Below are 22,803 nucleotides of genomic sequence, written 5' to 3' on the forward strand. Positions count from 1 at the left end.
TAAATAATGATGGAGAGAAGACAGAACGGGAAAACACACCAAAAGTGAACGGATGAAGAGGGCAAATGGACTTTTCAATATTGCTCAGTAGAATAACAAGCGTAAACAGAGGGGGAGGATATCCAGTTGAGCTCGTCACACTTCAGTACCTTATGAAAATACCATGTACGCGCCCACGCGAAAAGCACTGGGACACAACACACCCAACAGACGCGCGAGCCTGCGCTGCGAGCTAAACTATCACATGCACAAAATTTAATTTATATTCTGCATCCCTGCCTATATGTGATCATCGGCGCTCGGCGTGGGGTTTCAAAAATGCATCAGGCTGGGTAACATTTGTAGTTATGGGTTCCGACCACTAGATGCTGAGCTTTAAAAACACAAGGGAAAAAAGAAAAAGAGCGACGTTAGAGGAAGGCAAGCACATGAAATTAAACCCAGCGGATTTAAATAAAAATTTAAAATTAAACTGCAAAAACGAGCGCGCCAGCTTTGTCCAGAATAAAAGGTGTATATTAGTTCAGACAGCTTGAAGTTTTTTCGGGTGCTTGTTTTTTTATGTATCGGTTGTTCAATTATTGCTTAGTGTTTCAAAGAGTAAGTTGGTCAGCAGGTCACCGGTGTGTGCCTCAGACAATATTTGACGTGTACCATTCTTCAACACCCCGTAGCCTGAATCCAGTAAATTCATGCCATGCCAACGAGCATGACACGTCTGACTTCCAGATAATAGCTCAAGGGGCGATCCCCGTCTTTCAACACACTTCCTACTTTAGAAAACATTCAAAAGAAACAAAACATAATAGCATGCTAATAGTAAGCCAAAAGTCCACCGAAAAAATACCTGTTCTGTCTTCCCGCTATAGTCAGCAGGCAAGACGTGGTAGAATGCAAAATACAAACACACAAATAGTTATTCTCTGTGAACATACAACACAGATAAGTCCTGACAATACGGCGTTTCATTACTGACAGCAATGCAGATGTGTCAGAGACTTGAAAATGAACACTCGCTGTGGCGTTTCCGGGTCTTCGGTCGATCAAAACAATCCGGTTAGTTGTCTTAATCACGTAAACATATGCCACTTATATCCTTAAAATAAAAGTTTACACCCCGCGACAAACTCTACAGTGCAAACATGCCGACATATATAGACTCGTGTTCCCGAATTGTTACCGTTTTGTAAAAAATAAAAAAATATATCCGGTCTTTAAAAATGTAGGCTACATAATTAATTGTATAATATTTATCTAGAGTTTTTCTCGTCACTTTTGTAGTGTATGCCAGGGAAAACCTCTTCGCTGCTTCAGTGACAGAGAGAGAGAGAGCGAGAGAGAGAGAGCAAGAGAGAGCGAGCGAGTGAGCGAGAGAGAGAGAGAGATAGATTAGAGTAAAGGACGCACACGCAACTGCTCATTCCTCTTGCACGTACCGAACGGACTGGTGTCTGTATGTGCTGTGCATTGCTTTCAACTGGAATACGCTGGAGCGAAGCCTACACAGGTCAAACGAGATTTTGATTATATTGTACAGTGGCGATAATCAAATTTTCCTTGATGATATTCTTTTACTGGGTTGTACTGCTTTCTCGTATTTACTTTAGGGACTTTTTTCCTATTATGAAACTGCTACTGAATGTTCAGTGAGTTAGGGCTATTCCAGTTCTCTCAGCATTGGATTGTTTGAACTCAACTTGCTAAGTGAATGCAGCTGAATTGAATTGGAAGAACTCCATGAATGCTGGAATAAGAGTGTGAATCCTATTTCAAATAATTAATTTAACCCACTCTTTCAAGTTGGCTATTGTATGGTTTATGGAAATGGATTTTTGGTCTACTGATCACTTTGGGAGGTATTCCCATAGTAAAATACCTAAGCTGATGCCCTAAAGTATCAGACAACTTTAAAAAAAAATTTTTTAAACAAAGTCGAATTACGACTTTGCAGGTATTGCTCCTTCAAATCTAGTTGGACTGGAGAACATGACCACGAGCGGTCAGCAAACTACTGCAACGCCAGGGCCTCTAGACCTGAGGACTAAACGTCGACATGGAAAAGTCAGCGAGGAGGATGGAGTGAATCATTCTGAGTCTGAGAAGGCCCAGAGTCGCAATGGTAACTCCATGGACAATGCCAAGGTGAAGGTTGAAGAAATGTTTGTTCATTCGCAAGGGGGCTCTGGCAACAGCAATGGAACAAGAGAAGCAGCCATCGAGCCTCAGCATCCTTCTAGGTCAACGGCAGTGCCAAGTGTCAATGAGAGGGCATTGAAAACAGACCCGAGTCTGGGAAATAATGACTGTCCTATGACGCTTGATCCTAGGTCTGCATCGCTCTCTGGAACTTCATCCTTAAAATGTGAAACTGACGGCAGCACTGCAGCAAACTGTGAGTCAAGGACAATGGACCAATCCGTCTCGAAGCTTCCTTTCAGAAAGCGCCCGTTTCCTGCTGGACAAGAAACGAACGGTCCATCGAGGACGCCCCCCGGGAGTGAACTCCGCCGGCCCCCCGGGAGTGACGAAGGTGCGAGCCGCTGTCCGGCGAAACAATCGAGACGAGGCGCGCCCGAGTCCTTGGGCACCCGGCCTCAGGCGCAGCCGCAGCCTGTCCCTGTGAATGGAGCGCTGCCTGTGGACCCGTATCGCCATATGCCGACAATCGCATCATATTGTAAGTCAACAAAAAGAGGTGGTGAATGTCCTGTTGAAACCTTTCTGTGCATGTTTCATAGCACATGGCTTCCATTAGTCAATTTCAGAAAGCTCAATTATTGGTTACGAGGAAATTCTGAAAAATACTGGCTGAAACCTACACCTTATAATTTGTATCATGAATGGAAATAATAATAATAATAATAGTAATAATAATGTTTTTATTATTATTATTATTATTATTATTATTATTATTATTGACTTTTTTTGTTTTTATTGTCAGTGGAAATATAAAATTTCCACTAATAAATGTTGTTAGAACCAGTTGAGAGGGACAGCGGTGTACCAAAGACTGCGCAATCGGGGCAGTCCCAACTCATTGTATCAGCGCAGTTGTTGTGAAACGTCTGCATCATTCTGTAGTAACTCGGGAATGACATCCGAGTTGACTGATTTACCTAATGTTGCGACACGAAACGTTGTTTTCGATTCACCAAATATCACAGCGTCCAAAGGTTATTCGTCATGCTGCTGGCTCACGACTGTTGGTGCACGTCCTTGGCTTGTGGATGCTGCGTTGTTGCACAACACGGACCAGACCTAACTGTGCATTTGCTCTTTGCCGAGCCCTTTTTTTGTTTCGAGGCTGATAGCTAAAAATCACTGTTTCTCTTTTCAAGTATTTCTTTTTTCATAGCTCTGTTAGACTGCGAACATGACCATGCAGTCACACATTTCAGAAGTGAGGCAAGCAGCACTGATCATTTTGGCTCGGTGTTTCAGCAAAGGCCAAGTAGGAAGTTGTCTGGTCAACCAAATACCTTCATGGTGTTTCTGAGGATAAAAACACTGTGATGATATTCTGATTTGCACAAGGCGTTAGAGACCCACAAAAAAAAAAAAAACAAGTATTTATAGACAGCACCTAGTGGAAGGAAAAGGGTAAATGGACTGCATTTATATAGCGCTTTTATCCAAAGCGCTTTACAATTGATGCCTCTCATTCGCCAGAGCAGTTAGGGGTTAGGTGTCTTGCTCAAGGAGACTTCGACACGCCCAGGGCGGGGTTTGAATCGGCAACCCTCCGACTGCCAGACAATCGGTCTTACCTCCTGAGCGATGTCGGCCCATAGCGAGACCATTTTCAGCTGGTGTGAAACATTCGGGCCAATGTCTTTTCAACATTGTCGCGAACTGCTGAGCGCGGTACGCACGGCTTGTTTTTGTGGGTCGAGCGCCACAAATTCTCAGGATGAAATTTATGACAGTGAGACAAGACCCCAAGATAGGTGTCTCCGCAGCTGATTGATCAGTGTTTGTCTCTGGTGAGTCCAGTGTAACAAACTTGTTTAATGTTAAACGATCTACAACCCTGCGGTGACTGCACAGTATACAAGCTTTGCGTTGTACTGTGATGATACATTTGACAGTCAAATTAAATGTTGAACATATTTCTTAACTGACTACTGCAGCAACAGGCGCACTGTATTGATATTACATAACCCATTTCCTCTCTAAAAATGGATCATGTGTAAAAAAAAAAAACAAAACCAAAAGTGCCATTTGTTTCATACATTTGCAACGGGCAAAACATCTGATTGCAGCTGGTTTTTCATTTTATGGATGTCCATCAAATAAATATCATGTAATTGCGATTAAAAAACTGGATCAACTGTGTGAAATCTCATAAATCTAATATAGGTTTTTGTCTGAGATGTTGATTATACCAGCAAACTCACATCTGTACTTCTTGTTGTGTGCCTGTGTTTGGGAATGAACTTGCCTAACAGCACGTGCTTGTGCAATTTCTCACCAGTGCCTTACCACGGTTACCCACTCTTCACCGCCCCCGGCCTGATCATCAATATGCCCGTCGCCCCCCTACCGTTCCCCGTCCCCCCGCCGACAGAGCTGGACCACCTGTCCATAGATGTGGTGACATGGCAGGACGAGGATGGTGATACGTGAGTTTTCGCCTTTTCTGCTCCCCAAAGTGATTAAAACCACGAAAGGACAAAGTAAACTAAAGAAATGCACAAAAAATGCAGATTGATTACAGTCTATCTCCTGGAAGTTGTTTTGGTTAGATGAATCAATTACTGATGTGGTTTATCTTTCAGAAGGTTTATGTTCTAGCGATCTGTGGGTTTATTTGCAAAGCCTGCCAGTGGCCTATCAGGGTGTGTGATTCTCACAGAGGTGGAAAATCCAGGTTCCGAAACTAATAGTCCTCCCCGGTATTTTGTTCCAGTCACCTGGATTTGCTAATTTGCACAATTCTTCAACCAGTAGGTAGAACCAATAACTGAAATCAGCTGGTTGAGTTAATGGGTGGAAGAAACACATGGCAGGACTTTGACTTGCTTACGTGGTCTTGATTGGACTAGATTGGCCCTGTTATGTGCAATGAGAACTATTTTAGATTCTTGCGAACGTTTCTAACGACCCACCTGCTACGTGGGGAAACTCGGGGGTTTCGTGGTTGTAAAGCAAGAAAATAAACTACAGAAAGTGTGAGTTCACTGTATTCAGTTTGGGTGTCTGAGGGGAGATGGGGATGTGGGAGGGGGGAGGGGGGAGGGGGAGGGGGCAGAGCCAGAGATGTATGTAAACCACATGTGCCCACACACCTACATCAGCACACACGTACAGGCATGAAGGTGAAACTCATAGTTACATAGTTGTTTTGTTTTTTTGCATTGGTTTTCAGTTTTTTTTTTTCATTATGACAAACAAGGAGAATTTTCTGTTCTTCACATCCGGAAGGAAATGTTTGGGCCAGTAAGATAAACCATTCAACCATGAAAGAAAAAATTTTCTTATAACTTATATCTTATAACAACTGGACCTTTGTGACAACTGGAACACCGTATGTGCTCCGGGTGTTACGCAGTGTTTTTCTTTGATTGCAAATATTTTTGATTTGTGTTGGTGCAGAAAAACATCACAACCCTTCTGCGGGGCATTGATAAAATAAAAGATTTTTTTTTAAAAGGGCAATGTAAAAAACATAAGCGGGTTAGCATGTGCAGCTTGTGCAGTGCGCTGCAATTTTCATGAGCCAGAAGAACACAAACAATAGTTGACAAATACCGGCCTCCCGCTGCCTGGCATGCTGTCTGCGGAATGAAACTTCAGCAAAAAAAGAGATTCCAGTATTACAGACTACAGTACCCCCTCCTCATAGCCCCCCGACCAGACGTGTGTTTTTGCTCTTGCGTCATAAGGGTGTCGCTCGCTGCTTTCACTCTGTCCGGTTCTCACCGTCTCTCAGCCCCTGAGTTTCGGGAAGACCTGTGAGAGCGCAATCGGATGTGTGACTGTGGTTATTCTCAGGTGTCTCTCTCTCTCTCTCTCTCTCTTTCTTCTGTTCGGTTGTTGTTTAAATGAATGAGCTGAAAACCCAAACATCCGCTCTTCATTTCCTCCCTTACCGCTTTCTCTCTATCGCCTGTCCCCAGCCGCTCGCTCTCTCTCTCTCTCTCTCTCTCTCTCTGCCCTCTCTCTATATCTCTCTCTTACTCTCTGGCATTTGTCTGCCCTTTTTTACTGTTGTGCATACAGTGAGTGAGTAGGTCAAACATGCGTGCACCTGCCATTTTTCTGTGGATGCATGCGTGTTGGAATACGCTTCACGGTGAGGTCCCTGGTCGGGTTTCCAGCCCTTCTGTGTGCTGGAATGGGCTCAGACAGTAAGATTGTTTGTAAACTGAATGTCATGGGAACATCATTACACACAGCCAGTCACGATGGCAGGATACGGCCAGGCACATCGGCCAGTGAGCGTGCCCAGTGTGCCGTGAGCGCGACAATCTGTGTCACTGGAACACCAGGGCATGCTGGAATTCCCAGGCTGACTACAAAGATAAACGGGGGGGGGGGGGCAGCGTTAGCATTTCAGACGTAGCGAGTGAACGATTAGGAGCAGGGGGGAGCCGGCACCGGGCTTCCTCTCTCTCTCTCTCTCTCTTTCTCATGGCGTTGCTGGCGAGAGGCGGTGCGCGAAACTGACTGGAGCTGAAAGGGGGCTGTGCCACTCCCAAGCCCTGGCACGCACTGGGGCCAGATTTCTGGTAAGCTGTGCCATGCTGCCTGCCAGGCCCCCTGAGTGCGCTTAACCTCACCCTCTCTCGGCTCGAGGCCGCCGACCGCACGGGATACGCGGCCTCCTGCACCAGCAGCCCCTCCCCCCCCCTCCCCAGCCCCCCCCAGCCTGAAACAGGAAGCCGCGCGTACGCCATTGCCAAAGAGCCCTCTCTCCCACCCCGGGGCTCCTGCGTCAGCCAGCTGGGGTTATCTGGTGCTGCGGTCGACACCGCTTCCAGGAACAGGAGAGCAGCGAGAGTTTCGTGTTGAGAGAGACAGAGAGAGAGAGAGAGAGAGAGAGAGAGAGAGAGAGAGAAAAGGAGAAAAAAGCTGAGACTGAGAGAGGGCAGACAAATGCCAGAGAGAGAGAGAGAGAGGGAGAGAGAGAGAGAGAGGGAGAGAGGGAGAGAGAGAGAGGGAGAGAGAGTGTGCAGGCTGACGTTACTCAGAGATGAGGTGCTAGGACCGACCCCATGGGAAAGATGCTGAGACTTTGTGTCACAGTTATAGTGCTCGATTCAGCACAGAGCCATCATACAGCATACATCACTGCAGCTTCCGCTCCTGTTCTAATAGCAATAACTAATAACTGGCACCTTGAAGCCATAAGCTAGGTGTCTATGTTCTAGTTTTGAGGCTTTTGACAGTCAAACCCCAAGCTCATCATTACTTTCAGGAAGTATTCCTTTTCTCTCTTACAGTATTTCAGTTCTGAATTGAATCCTTTGTTTATTCTTGTTATTTAGTGTTGATGACCAAATGTACATCTGGTACAGTAGGCGGGCACTTTTACTGTGTTGCCCTTTCCATTTATAAAAAAAAAAAAAAAACTTTTCTCAGTTTCTTGTCCACGAGTGACTTGCAAGAAAGGAAGCACGTGTTCAGCTGTACTATAGCTGCTGAGGCATACTGATAGCTGGCCGGCTCTCACACATCCCTGTGAAACAGCAGTCAAAACTTGAGTTTACGTACGCTTGCCGGCGTCCTTGCGGAAGAACTCCTGAATGTGAATTCATGCTTTCACTCTGTTTTTTTACGTCTTCTTTTTTTTTAGCAAGCTCCCTGTGCCTCTGATAGCAGCATGGCTCTGTTGCAAGCTGCTTTAGAGTTACTTCTCTTGCTTTAGTTGGCAGGCAAATTACAGGTGTCTGCTCAACCATAGGGGGGGGGGAGGCTGGGGGGTTAGAATCTCTGTCGCAGCTTCAATACTATATCCTCCCCCCCCACCCCCCGCATGTCAGGCACAGTGAACAGGGGTGCCTCCCAGACTCTCAACACCAGATGCAACATTAAAGTAGGAATGGCTGCTTCAGCAGGACGTGCCACCCAACATGCAACCAAACGTTATCATTTAATTGTTCACTTGATCTTTATTGTGGCAGCTTGCCAGTCATTCACAGGCCGCGGTCAGCCTAACCACAACGTGTTCTTTCCATTACATGAGAAATACACAGTTGTTCCTTTTTTCCCATCACTTGCGCAGTAGTGTGAGTATAGCTTTGGTGGTTTCTTAAATGTATTGAAAATGAGCAAAAAGTAACATTTGCTTAAACACTCTGCTCAGTGTTAAGGCTAAAATACAGTGTAGTTGGATGTAATCTGCCCCACGGGTAAGGCCTCATTCCTGTTCATAGCAATACCACAATAAGCAGAACTGCCACTAGGGACATACGTGTTGACTTATAATTAGTAATGGTGCAACTTAACTGACATAACCACAATAAGGGATTTCCACTGACTGTGTTAATGAGCTCTCTGGGAAGGCCTTGTCTGTGTCAATATCAGTGGTATGTATGGAAGCTTTTGTAGATGACGCATTGACACCATACAGCTGCTGAGGCCATCAACTGATTTCTAAAAATATAGAGACACTGAGGCAAGGAGAAAGCTTCAATATCACCTCTTAGTAAACCGTGGATTTACGCTGTTACTAAAAATGTCAAGGCGTGACTGTGGTTTTTCCGTGAAAATTATTTTTCTTATGGGAAGCCTGTTCTCATTACTGTAATATGTGTTCAAACTATGGCAATGTCACGAAAGGTAAAAAAAAAAACAAAAAAAAAAACACCAGAAAAAAAAAAAAACAACTTAAAGAAGCTTACAAATATTGATGAATACCAGTTCTCGGTTTTGGTCTCCTTCTTCCCTCAGGGGGATTGGTGGCGTGATGGTGTTTCGTTTGCTTGAAGGTCAAGGGATCAACACATTTTCGTGCTACAGTATCTCAGCTTCACATGGAGCCGTAGGGTTTTCCCCTTCTGGTCTCTGTTCTGGTTCCTCTGTGACGTCTACCTTTGGCCGTCCGCAGCTTCTCCAGGGGACCTGCACTTCCGTCAATAGCCTTCCAGAGGTTCACTGGCTAATCACTTTTTAGTGTCTCGCCGCCTGTGTCTTACCTGCTCTGTTTCATTTGTGTGTGTGTGTGTGTGTGTGTGTATGTTCTGTGGTGGGTTTGCTTACTCTGCTCAGGTTCACTGTGTGGGGGGTGTGGGGGTGTGGGGTTGCATGGGTGCTTTCAGTGAGAATGTTAGCGCTTCTTTCTCTGAGCAGCTGCTGGTGCTCTCTGTCTCTCTCTCTCACTCTCTCACTCTCTCTCTCTCCCACTCACTCTCTCTCTCTATCTCTCTCGCATGTTTTAATTTGCTTGTGAGTAGAATATGCATATGCAGAGATGGTTCGAGACTTGTGTGTTGGGGATGCAATCTGTGTTAGTGATGGGGAGTACATGTGTCTGCTTTAAAATGCATGGTTTTTATCTTATTTCTTTTGTTGTTATTTAGATTTGAAGTGTATGTTTAGGCATTGCTGATGCTCTGATTGGTTGCAATACATTGGTTGTCCATGGTTTCTCTCTCTCTCTCTCTCTCTCTCTTCTTCTCTCTCTCTCTCTCTCTCTCTCTCTCTCTCTTTCCTCTGTCTAACACCTGAAAACCTCCCTGGGATGCGGGCCCCTTCATTGTATTTTGTAGCTGGTGTGAGGTTTAATGAACAGGATAACTGAGACCATTGAAAGCAATGCAAGGTCATTTATGTGATCCATCCCACAGCACGTGTGTACATTTATCAGGCAGATTGATATCAAGGAACAATTTCCAAAACACTGTCAACAGAAAAGGTTCAGACGTGGGGACAGAAAGTACTAAAATGTGCACATGCAATGCTCTATGAACCCGCTGAACACCTCTGAGAGCCCTCGTGTTCAGTTGTTTCAACAATTTCTGGCTTGCTTCCTTCCTTTTTCAGAATGGGCTTTTCATTAGAAGAGCAAAGCGAACGAGAGAAACAGAGAACACACAGAAAGCCCCTGCGGAAGAAGCCGTAATAATAATGATTATTATTCAAAACAGAAAGAACCACACTGTTGTACCTCAATACCGGAAATGACATCAAACCAGGCTGGCTGTTACTGGAAGCTGCCTTAGAAAAAAAAAAAAAAAAAAGAAAAAAGCTTGCAAAATTTTCATAAGAATCTCCCTTTTTCTCCTGTGTTCCAACTTTTACCTCTTTTTCACTTAAGTACGAGAACGCGAGATACAATGAGATAAGAATAAAAGCGTCCCCGGTTGAGGTTAAGGTGAATTTTCCTCCGCTTTGATGCAACGGTTGCAGCCCTTGATGGAGACTAGTGCTGAGTCATACAGGTCAAACTGTCACTCAGACTGCAGAACTGGTGCGTAGGTCAGACGGTCTGTCGGTCTGTCGGCCTGCTGGTCAGTGAGTCAGTGGATCAGGAAGGCACTCTGTCTGTCTGTATTAGTGTGTCAGCACATTAACAGAATATTGGAAGATTTTAGCTGTGTTTCCTATTCTGTGGAAATAGTTATTTATTAATTCCAGAATGAGATTCACATACAGGTACATACCTTTGCATGCTTCCTCAATCGTCTCTGCTTGCTAAATTACCTCTTTAACTTGCAGTGTGAAAGTCATACCTGTACTTCTGTGCTGGGCACCAATAATTCAAAAAGAACCATATCAGAGTTGTCTGTTCCAATTTTTTTTAAATTGTATGATCGATTGCTGTTGCTTCTTAGTTTGCCACAGGACCAATAAAGTGTGAAGTTTAAGGTGAGAAAGAACATGTTACTTTATATTTGCAGCTCATTTATACAGTAATAGGCCTAAATAAGATCAGGCTGTAATACAATGTACTACATTAAGTACAGTGTATTTTGGGAAACGTACGTTGGTGCAATAGCATAATTTGTTGTTTGCTAAAGTTAAGCAGTGGGAGCTGGATGGGGTGAAATCCTGTGAAATAAGGACACTCTTGTGTTAGGAAAGTAACAGATGCGGTCTGTCATGTCAGATGTTAACATAAAAATTCAGACTATTCAAAACTGCACTGAAAAAGCTTTATAAACTCAAGAATGTTCCAGCTTCAAACATACACCCATACACAGTGTGCACTGAGACTTGGGTCAGACATGGAGGTGTTGTGTTCTTGTGTAAGTGAATGTAAGCTTGTGTTTGGCCATATTGTGTGTGTGTGTGAGTGTGTGTGTGTGTGTGGCCTCTGTGCACTTATCGCGTGCTTGATAAAGCTGTTAAAGTGAAGCCCAGTCACTTTGTTCCACAGCCTTTGCCGAGGGGTCGTTCAGTTTGTTCACGAAAACACAACACGAGCGTTTCTGGATCAGTGCTGATCTGCTGAGCGAGCGACTAGTTTTCCATTTAAAAATTAATCCAAATATCGACTCAAAGATTACTTTTCTCGTTTTCTGGTGGTTGTCTTCAGCGTGCCATTGCATTTCGAGGTTCGTTGACGTCAACTTCCATAATTTTTTGTGCATCTTGTTGCAGTTTGAAGTATTGAAGCTTTATAGTTCAGTGTTGTTATAGGTGACCAGTTTGTACTTGTTAGTTACTCTCTGTAAGTGCATTGTGAATGTATGTTTTGTTGTTGTACTAAAGTGTGTTATGACTGTGCATCCAGTTTGTGTAAAAGTGTGCGTGTGTGTTTTGCTGCTCCAGGGCTCTCCACATTGCAGTAGTACAGGAGCAGGAAGATCTAGTTCACAGACTGATCTACACTCTGGTCCAGGCTCACAAAGATCTGGACATATACAACAACCTGAGACAGGTAAGAGCCTCATGCAAATGCACGTGCACACACACACGCACACACATGCAAGCGAGCTCCCGTGCACACACGCACACACACACATGCAAGTGTGCACATGCAAGCAGACACACACACACACACATGCATGCACGCACATACACATGTATGCAAACATGTACGCAATGTTAATGGGAGTAGTGAACTACATGTAATTAAACTAGTAGTTTAACTACATTTTGCAGTAGCTTGCTGGTAGTTCAGCTACATTCACATTTGCATAGTGATTCAAGTAGTTAAATTACTGAAACTACAAAAACTTTTGGGCCATAAAAGGAAAGGAATGATTTTTTGTTTTTATTTTACCATTGCTTCTCTACTGTAATTGAACCCCCTTTGACCAGTTACTTGGCTAACTGAGTAATCCTGCTTGGTGTAATACCCCCACCTGGACTCTAGTTTCTGGAAGGCAGGTGTCTGACTGATGGACATTGTATACAAAACCAAAGCTGACATTCCTTGCACTTTCCCACGAATAGTGGGGTATTTTATTTTTTTGGTTTATGTATGACCTGTGAACAAGTGGGCACTTTTTGCAATAAATTCAATTGAGTGGCATTTTTTGCTGGCATGTGACTTTTTTGTATTATATTTTGTTATAATTTTGTATCACATGTACATTGCCAATTTGATCATTTTTTTACAAAGTAGTTTGAACTACTGTTTCTAAGTAGCTTTAGTTAACCAAACTGGATTTCTCCCTAGGGTAGCTTTGCTATAGTTCAACTTCTTCCAGTGTGAAGTAATTGGTAGCTTGCAAAGCTATGCTTTCAAAGTAGCTTCCCCAACACTGCATGTACACACACACACGCACGTACATGCACACATACATACATGCACACGCCCACAAACACACACACACACACACACACACACACACAGGAGCGGAACACTGGTTAACACAGGTCAGGAATCAGGACACAGGTGCTTGAATTCAGTCAACATTTTCCTTTAACTTTGACTCAGTTAAAACTCTGTTTTTACCGCTTCTGAAACACATTTTTGCGAGTTCAGCAATCACCAGAACAAACAAGCCACCCTGTCTCTGAAAAAGAGACACAAGCTGTCTAATGACTGCATTTAACAGTGTCAGAGTTAAGGACAATGTCCCATGGGACCCAGAGACATGGCAGGGAGTGGGGGTGGGGGGGGGGGGGGGTGGGTGTCACGGGGCGGCCGGCACGGGGAGGGCTGAGCGGCACGGGCACAGGCAGGGGCGCATGAGCTCGCCGCCCGAAGGCCACAGCCAGACCGTGTGATTCGGCGGAAAGATCCCGCGCCATTCCCCGCTTCCCCGTTCCTCACGCTCCGTTTCAGAGGAGTCGGGGGGGAACAGGAAGTGGAAGAGCCCTTATGACTGACAGTGACGCCGGCGACAGCCGCAGCTGCAGCCGCGCGGCGAAAAAAAGGAGCCGCCGCCGCCGCCGCCGAGGGCGGGTGCGTGCCGACGCGCCGCGGTAAAAACCGGCCGTGCCGGTTCCCTCGGTGCCCTCCCGCTACGCTGCATTCCTTCGCCGCGCTGCGACGGCGGCGCCCGGAGAGAACCCCGCGTCCCCGACTTTCAGATTCTGTTTCCCCTCCTGGCCGCGGCAGCAGCCCGAGCGGCAGCCGCTTACCGCCGAACCGCACGCGCCTAACCACACCCCAAAAAATTACCCCGCTCTTCTGTTTTTATCAAAGAGACAAAGCAGTTACCAGAATTAACGTCTGGATTCGCTTTGCTTTTTTTCTCTCTTTTTTTTTTGGCCTGTGCGATATCCTGTCTTCACCAAGGTGTTTTTTTTTGTTTTTTTTCTTCGTTTTTTGAACCTTTTTTTTTGCAGAAAGATAGAGAGATTTATGAAAAAAGTGCATCTGTGCTCTGGTGTAGTTTTTGGCTGGTGTACCTTTCTTGTTCAGTTCCTAAGAACATCCTCTGGCAGTACAAAAAAAAAAATCCCAGCCAAGAGCTTCAGGGTAAAAAAAGATATTTACTGCCAGCAACAAGGCGACACAGACCGAATGAGGAGCATACATGCAGCTTGATTTAAAACGTTTGTCATTGTATAACTTACATTTTTTCTTGGCAAACACAGCTTTTCAAAATTAATGTTGGTGAACTGTGTTGGGGAAGTTACATACCTATTTGTTCAATTCCATTTAACCGAGATATTAATATTATTATTATTATTATTATTAATAATAATAATAATAATAATAATAATCATAGTAATAACTTATTTTGTATGGCATCATTCCCACAATAATGCAGTAAAAAAAGCATGAAATGCAGCTTTCTTTACAGAAAGAATAAAGAGCTTGTTTAAAGACACATTTAAATGAATACAGGACTGTGTAATAGCCTACATTGCCTCTCATTCTAGTGTTTTGGAAAGTTTTACTATTGCTACCGCTGGCTGTACTGTTACAACTGCTCCCGTACAGTTCTTTGATGCCCGCTGTTGAAACTCCTACTCATAACACTGCAGTGCTGAGCTCACACAGAAATTCAACATGGCCGCTTGATTTATCGGGAATTTCAATGCCGCCGTTATCGCCCAATCGCTTGTGCTTGCCGGTCCTCACCGTGTTCGATGTGATAACGCTTACAGTGTGTGCGCTTCAGGATCCTCATTCCGAGAAGTCACATGACAGCCCCCCCCCCCCCACCCCCCCCACCCCACCCCCCTCTAAAAAAAGCATTGCTGCAGAGGTTCAGAGGGTAGAATCAGGGACTTTCCCTCTTTCTCTCTCTCTCTCTCCCCGCCCCTCTCTCTCTCTCTCTCTCCCCGCCCCTCTCTCTCTCTCTCTCTCTCTCTCTCTCTCCCCGCCCCTCTCTCTCTCTCTCTCTCTCTCTCATATCATTTGCCTTCCTGCCACTTTAGCTCCCTCCCAGTGCTAATCTAATTTCATATACAGTTGTATTGGTACAGGGTTTTGTACATTACATGCGTTGTCTGTAAAGATTTCAAATGATCCAGTCAGTGAGCCCATGCAGTGGGCATGTGTTGTCAGGGTGCAAGTGTCGCAGCTGGTAAAAAATGTTTAAAAATCGGAAAGACTTTTAAATGAAGGATGAATCTTCTCTCCACTTGCCTGTCCTCTCATCTAGCTTTGTTTCCCCCTTGATTTAACCTCACATTTCATTGGAATGTAAAACTTAGGTCACAGTGCAGGGGAAAGGGAAGGGATTTTCCCTATGTAATCCGGTTCTCCCTCCCCACCTCCCTCTCTTTCTCTCTTTATCATTCCCAGCCCTTCCTCTCCTCCCCCCCCCCCCCCCCCCCAATCCTACACCATTCACGGCCCTCCCCTTCTTATCTATTTAGTTTACCGGTCAGCATTTCCTTGGTTTAGTCATTCTGGAATGATTTACAGGAAACCAGTACTAGTTCAGTTTTCTTACTTTCTACTAACATGGCATTAAATTACGTCAGCAAGGCACTGTAAACTTTGTTTTTTAAAAGTAGTGTGTTAGAGAATATTACTATCGTATATACTGGTCTTTCATATTGTAGTGTGGTGTGCGGAAGGTTTAATGTGATACTATGGCACAGGCTGGCAGTATTCCAGTGTGTTCTCCATGCAAAAATCCCCTTATTTACTTGTTTTTCTTTTGGTCTATCACTAGTCTACCACTGTACAGTAGTGTGTGTGTGTGTCTGTGTGTCTGTGTGTGTGCGTGTGCATGTGTGCGTACGTGTGTGTGTGTGTGGGTGCTTACACATATAGGCTGGATGCATGTGTTTATGTCAGTGTCGTGTGTTGTTTGTGCACTGTGTTGTGGTGTGTGTGTGTGTGTGTGTGCACTGTGCGGTGTGGTGTGCTGCTGTCGTGTTGTGTGTGTGTGTGTGTTGTGTGCTGATAAGTGCAGCTGTGATGTGTTAGTGTGTGTGTGAGTCCTCATGAAACATGTGAAAGTAGGGGTGAGTCAGAAGGGATTCAGGGAAATAGGAGTGTTATTTTCGCAGGAAGGGAGGGCCACTGGCGTTGTGACACCAGAGGAATTTCAGAAACATTTTCTTTCTCTTTCGACCGTTGAATAGCTGGGCTTTACAGGAAGAGCCCTCCTCCCCCGCGGCATCACCTGAAGCCATATCAGCTTTAACTGCACCTGTGCTTTTTATTCACATAACCAGGAAGGAGAACCAAAACATCCTTACAGAGATACACTTTTTTGGGGGGGGTTTTTAATACTTTCTCCCCGAAGTAGCGTAGTATCTGAACAATCATTGCAATTAGATGGAAGTGGCGCTGGTGAACATGAGGCCTTTCAAGATTACTGAAGATTATTTTTATTATTGTTATCATTTTTAAAAACTCATTTTAGCACAACCGTCTTCCACGGGTTACTGCTCATACGATTAATAACGCCTGAAAACACCCTAATCATTACATGCCAAATCAAGTTTTTGAAAAATGTGGCAAATGTCTTGGGGAATCCCAGCGTCAATTCTGCACTGTAAGCTGTGTTTTGTTGAGCTGGGCTGTGCCATCGCAACTAGATTGTGTGTGATAAACGTGGTAGATAATACTAGCACCTCCACAGGCCAAAGTGAGATGATTTCTTTTGCTGAGGTTGTTGTACAGTAGATCTTTGGTTCAATTATGTCTTTGTTACTTTATCATTGTGGTTCTGGCCTTTAACTGCTGAATGGGTTCCAGGTAAAACAGTTTTTGGAAAAATAAAGATCATTTGTGATTAGATGTGATTTGAACTTAAAGGCTCAACGGGTTAGTGCATTTACAGCTGTTAATATTAAATTGAAAAAAAAGACAATTATTGTGTTAATGTTGTGTAATGTATATAGGCTTGAATTGTGTTGGCTATCCTAAATATGAAATACTTCTTACTTCATAATTTAAAAAAAAAGAAAGGGACACTAGGAAGCTGACAATAAATAGAAGGGATATGAGTTTCATTAGTGCCCATCTGAGTGTGTGTATGTGTGATTGGTCATAGGTGCACGTGTGTTGGTGTGAATGTGGGTGTGCAAAAGTGTATGTGTGTGTGCATGTATGTGTGTGAGTGTTCATGAGTGCACATGTGTGTGTATGTGTGTGTGTGTGTGCATGCATATGCTTTCTTGTTCCCTGCTCACATACACATGTACTACGTCACTCATGTTATAGTATTCACATGACTGCCTTTCACTACTCGGAAAAAGTGTCATTCTATCTGAGACCAGGAAGTCAGAGTGTCAGGGTTACATATGGCATCTCCATGCTCTCAGTTCAGTGTTAATGTACAGTAATTTATGTTTTCAGCTGTGTCATTTTACAGTGATTTAGTGCTTCAGTAGCGTGAGTGCACAGTATTCTTGGTTTTAGTGTGTTTCCAGTGTTCACCTTAAGACACTTGGTTACTCCCTCTTCTACTGGTCACCTTTTCCTCTCTTTCAAATTCAGAGTTCAAATTTCATATTCTTTATCTATGCTTTTTAGAAGGAATTTCCAAAGTGTATCACTTACCGGAAGCTCATATATTGGAATCCACCCCCCCCCCGCCCACAATGTCACTCTCTCAATTCAGACTAATTGAAATGAGCCTGGTTGGTTTATTGGCACAGCAATGTAGTTCTATTGCGCAAGAATTTAAATTACAAAATAGCAAGAGGCATGTTCTAGAAGCAAGTATAGCTGTGTCATTGAACCATACTGGAATATCCCTCCCCTTTGCCAGTTGTAGAAGAACACAAGCACATGGATAAATATGAAAATATGCGCAGATCGATTACAAGATCTCTCTCTCTCTCTCTCTCTCTCTCACACACACACAGACGCCGCTGCACTTGGCTGTGATCACCAACCAGGCGGGCCTGGTGGAGGTGCTGTTGCGGGCGGGGTCGGACCCCGGGGCGCTGGATCGGCACGGACAGACGGCGGCCCACCTGTGCTGCGAGCACGGCCTGCGCGCGTGCCTGGAGCGGGTGCTCACCCATCCCTCCACCCTCCTCTGCCTGGAGGCCCGCAACTACGAGGGTGAGTCTCCAAGCGCGGGCGGGGCCCCTCTTCCCCCGCTCTCTCCCCCTCCCCCTCCGGTCTGACGCGGTCAGAGAATGGGCGGGGTTTCACTTTTTTACAGCCCTCCCTTCCCGCGCCCCCAGTGACGATGCGCTGGACGAGCCACGATGAGGTCACGCAGGGCTGAGCCCGCCTCCCGCAGGGGGAGGGGCTAAACGCTATGCTGGGTGGGAGAAACTGCCATGAAGAAGCATGTTTAGCTGGAAGTGAGCTTCAGGTCATGAGCAGCATGGCCCCAGATCATGTTCAGAATCACAGCTTAAAATTGGCTAGAACATCTATTGTGGAAGTAGGCTTTCAGTCAGCAGTTTATCCCTGTCCTATTGCTCAATAATCACATCATGCACGTGTGTGAAACCACACGTTAGCTGAGGTGGAGGGGCAGAGAACTATTTTTTTGCCAGTAAAGTTGGGTTGAGACAGACAAGTCAGGAATTTTGCCGGGACACCAGGGAACCCCCTGCTCTTTGCGGTAAGTGTCATGGGATCATGAATAACCACAGTGAGTCAGGACCTTGGTTTAATGGCTCATCTAAAGGACAACATTTCCTACTGTACCGTGTTCCCATCGCTGCACTGGGGCTTTTTATTTGACCAGATAGTAGATAACCCCCTACTGCCCAACCAACACCACATCCAGCACCAACTATAATGTTCCCAGGAGGACTCCCATCCAAGTACTAGCTAAGCCCACACTTGCTTGGCTTCAGCCATTTAGCAGGAGCAGGGTATGTGGTGATATGATTCAAGAATAAAGCTACCATATCAATTGTGTTGCAGTAAAGCTTATTTTGTAAATACTGTTTTTAATATACAGTGCCTGTTAGAGCCATTACAGTTTGTTCTATTTTCAGCCTTTAGTTTCTAAAAACTGCAGCCATATGTACCAGGAATGACCCACCTGTCTCTCTGACCCTGTTTTCATGTCAGAATATCACGATTTAATCTAGCACTGTGAATATGGCCTTGTGTAGATTCCTGTCAATCATTTGTTGGGTTTGTCGCCCCCTGCAGGACTGACACCTCTCCACCTGGCTGTTCAGAATGGGAACAAGAAACTGGTCAAGCTGCTGCTTAACAGCAGAGCTGACATCGATGCTGTGGTCAGTCTACCCCTCCTCCTCCCTCCCTTTCTCCCTCCCTCCATCCCTGCTGTAGTACTCCTACTCACAAGCTCTTCATTCCCTGTTTCAGGAAGGTTTTCCCATCTTATTACTTTCATGAATTGCTTGTTTCTTAAATTGCTGTTGCTTGTTTCTTTTTTTAGCTACTTCAGTCACTGCAGTTAGCTGCTTCGGTCTTTATGCCATATCTGCATGAAGACTGAAGCAGCTAACAAACGTTATGCTATTTCTTCCTGCCACCTTCGTCTTTCCTTCGTAACTTTTACTCATAGACGAAGTATGTGTTCCTGCGGATGAGTTTAAATCTGCCTCTCAAAGCTCCCCCTCCCTCCTCAGGACATAAAGAGTGGTCGCAGCCCCCTCATCCACGCAGTGGAAAACAACAACATAGAGATGGTCATCTTCCTCCTCGAGGTGAGGCCCCATTAGCAGAGATATGCACTGCCTGTGTGTGCGTGTGTGCGTGTGTGCATGTCGCAGCGCATGCGTGTGTCTGTCTGGACATACAACTCGCCAGCTCTGGCGAAGAGCCAAGTCGTCACCTCCATATTTAACCAACCAGCCCCACGTTCTGTTCTCTCTGTGCTACCACTCCACTGCTGGTCAATACCTGCCCCTTCCTCTCTCTCTCTGCTCTGGCCTAGTACCCAGTCCCATTGATTCAGTGTGTAATTTGTCGTCTCAGAGTGCCTGAACTGAGTTATACATGCTTCCATTTGTATTAATATTTAGATATAATGTAGTAACAGTAAGCATAATAGTGCTGTCTTACGATGGCAGTACGTATGACATCTTGCTTTTATGTACGCACATGCCTATGTGTATGTATATCCAAAATTCACACGCACACACACACGCACACACACACTGACAGACACACACACACATACACATCTGTACTGGACCACAGTTCCCAGCAGTACCACAGCGTACTTGTCTTTTCTGGTCTTTAACGGCATAATTGTCACGTGCATCTGCGTGAAGCACGCGGCGAGGTGTGCGCAGGCTGTTAAAAACGCTGTCCCTCTGTCACGGTTCCCTCAGAACGGCTGCAACGTGAATGCGCAGTCCTACAGCGGGAACACGGCCCTGCACAGCGCCTGTGGGCGGGGCCAGGTGGAGGTGGTCCGGCTCCTCCTCAGGAACGGGGCCGATAGCAGCCTGAAGAACTACCACAACGACACCGCCCTCATGGTGGCCAAGAACAAGAAGGTGAGCCGAGGGTGGAAGGATCGTCTGGGACGAGAAGGGTTGGTTTTTGGGAGCAGGGTGAGACTCGTAATCCGGACAGACTGCTGCTGGACTGCAGGGTTGGGTTTGATTGCGTTTCCATTTCGGTCAATTACCAGAAAAAAAAAAAAAAAAACGGAATTCAGTTGAAGAATTGAAAATCTTCTTAAATGAATTGATTTTCAGTTAATTTCCTGAATTGACGAGTTGAAACAGAAGTGACACCAACCCTGGTGGAGACACAAGCTGATGAACTGGGGGAAAGGGGTTGTTCATTAAGTTCATTATGGTCATTTACTATGCTAGGAGGAAAAGTGAATGTATTAAATAAATAGAATAGATAGAATAGAATAGAAATAGAAATAAATAGAATAGAATAAAAAAATAGACTTGCTCTGATTTTGTCCCTGACATTATTTCTGGAGCGGCAGGCAGTCTTTCCATGATTGTTTCTTTCTTTTGTAAGCACTTCCCTCTAGTGGTTGAAACACGCAACATTTTCTGTCAGTTATATATTAATCAATGAATTCATTAATCAATTAATTCATTCAGTCATTCTTTAATACAGTTTTGCCCTTGCATTACCATAAGACAATTCAGCCAATTGGACAACATCAGAATCCTTCTTTCTCTCATCAGGTGACAGATGTGCTGCGTGGGAAAGGGTCCCGTAGCCAGAACCCGAAACCGCTGGAGGGTTCTTCTGAGCCCCCCTCCCCACACAGATGCACACCACTTTCTCAACAACATAGTGCTAATGGTGAGTATAGCATTCTTATACTCATCTAATCACGCTCAAGTTCATAACAAAAGCAGATATGCGCCAGAACTAGGTGTCTTCTCCAATGACCTGTGACTTCATAAACTGATTGTCCTCTAATGGTATCACCAATACTGAGAGGTGCAGTTTCACCTTCCTAAAATGTCTTGTATTCTGTGGAACGGTAGGTTTTGAGAAAGCTCTCACTCTTCTTCTTTATTTTTGCTCTCAGGAACTCCAGTTCCATCTCCGAGCCACACCCACCATCGCTCCCCATTAGCCACCCACAGTGCCTCCCACAGTGCCTCCCACTCTCCAAGTGCTCCTCCTTTCACACAATCAACTGAGAGCCAGCCTGGAGAAAAAGAACAACAACTGCAGTCTGTGGTTGTGCACCCCAGCATGACAGGAGACCACAGTCAGAGGCTGCTCTTCCAAAGTATGCCTGTTCCACCAGTGTGCAACCCCTACCCATCTTCCATATCAGATTGTCACATGAGTGCAATTATTCCCAGTTACAGGTATAATTTACATGACCAAATGACAACAGTTTCCGTGAGAACCTGTTATGGCCCAGACAACCTCCCCTACCTAGTCACTCATCATGCCTCACGATTTAACCATGGCCAATCCCGTCCCTCCAGCCACTGCAGTGACCAATCAGATGCATCTACCATGAGCATTAGCAGTGACGGGAAAGGTGAAAGTTGACCTTGGCTAAGAGTAACAGTTGACAGGAGCTTTGAATCCATTCACTTACCTCAGTTTACAGAATTTGTAATGCGGCACTGTGAACACGTGTTCTTAGAATGCTACATTCCATGCACAGGGATGTTTTCTGTTTTGTTTTGTTTTGTTTTGTTTTGTTTTGTTTTGTTTTGTTTTGTTTTGTTTTGTTTTGTTTTGTTTTGTTTTGTTTTGTTTTGTTTAGCTACTTAGGGACTGAGTCAGGAAGGATTTGATCAAAAAGCAAATGCGTTCAGAAAATGACTCTGATGTCATGACTGAACGCCAGACAGAATTTGGTCGGATAGTATCAGACTTGAAGGACGTACCACTGAAGAAGGTTAATGTAGCCTAAATGGAGCTTGTCTGCATTGGCAGCAGTTACATCATGTGATTTAGGCTACATGTAAACCTGCTGTATGTCCAGTGTATGCACAGAATTCAGAAGAACATTTTCACATGCTCCCTGTATTTATTTCTAGAACCTCACATGTTGATATTTTGTGTTTAATATGTAACCTTGGTTTTTTTTTAATTTTTTTTAAAACATGATTTTTACAGCCCACATGATATAAAGAGGTGCACTGCATTGAGACTGAACAATATTTGTCACGCATATGGTAAATGAGTTGAAACTTGCCTTCATTAAAGCCTTAAAATGATCCATTAAAATGTATTGGTCAGACCAAGGGATCTCTTATTTATTTGTATACCAAATTCCAAAATTATTACAATTTTTTAAATTACATTCCATACATTTGTATTCTTTATACAAATTGTGTAAAGGTTGTAGCTAATTTTATTACTGTGTGTGAATATGCATATATTTGAAATGACTTGAGAATAAATATTTTTTATTACATAAAAAGGATTTGCTCTGCTGACTGGGATTTCATTATGTGTCCCCCACTGTGGTCATCACATTTTTCACTGTTAACATATTTTCTTCTAAATAATGCATTTCCATTTCTCATATTTTAAATGCAATAGTAGTGTTTGTGCAGGTGGCTCATTTGTGCCATCAAAAGTATGCACTAAGGAGTTTTTGGGCAAAGAATAAGAATCACCAAGTTATCTAAAAAAATAAGCATCCT

At 44.4% G+C, this 22,803-nt stretch overlaps 2 protein-coding genes across 3 annotated transcripts in view; both read left to right on the forward strand.

Annotated features, from left to right (window-relative positions):
- LOC135234614 (apolipoprotein A-IV-like) overlaps window positions 1–22,803 on the forward strand; it is a 100,260-nt gene that overhangs the window by 3,194 nt on the left and 74,263 nt on the right. The gene's annotated exons all lie outside the window — the stretch shown is intronic.
- bcl3 (BCL3 transcription coactivator) lies at window positions 1,401–22,580 on the forward strand. 2 transcript variants are annotated; one of them, XM_064299262.1, is made up of 10 exons: window positions 1,407–1,507; window positions 1,952–2,677; window positions 4,475–4,622; window positions 11,719–11,827; window positions 17,626–17,827; window positions 18,884–18,972; window positions 19,330–19,407; window positions 20,038–20,205; window positions 20,863–20,983; window positions 21,216–22,580. In XM_064299262.1, the coding sequence occupies exons 1-10, from the start codon at window positions 1,456–1,458 to the stop codon at window positions 21,692–21,694; spliced, it is 2,172 nt and encodes a 723-aa protein (XP_064155332.1). In that variant the 5' UTR covers window positions 1,407–1,455; the 3' UTR covers window positions 21,695–22,580. The 2 variants fall into 2 exon arrangements, with proteins under 2 accessions (XP_064155340.1, XP_064155332.1); XM_064299270.1 differs by having other exon boundaries at window positions 1,401–2,677.

Source organism: Anguilla rostrata, chromosome 1 (assembly GCF_018555375.3).
Source record: "Anguilla rostrata isolate EN2019 chromosome 1, ASM1855537v3, whole genome shotgun sequence".
Classification (NCBI taxonomy): Eukaryota; Metazoa; Chordata; class Actinopteri; order Anguilliformes; family Anguillidae; genus Anguilla; species Anguilla rostrata.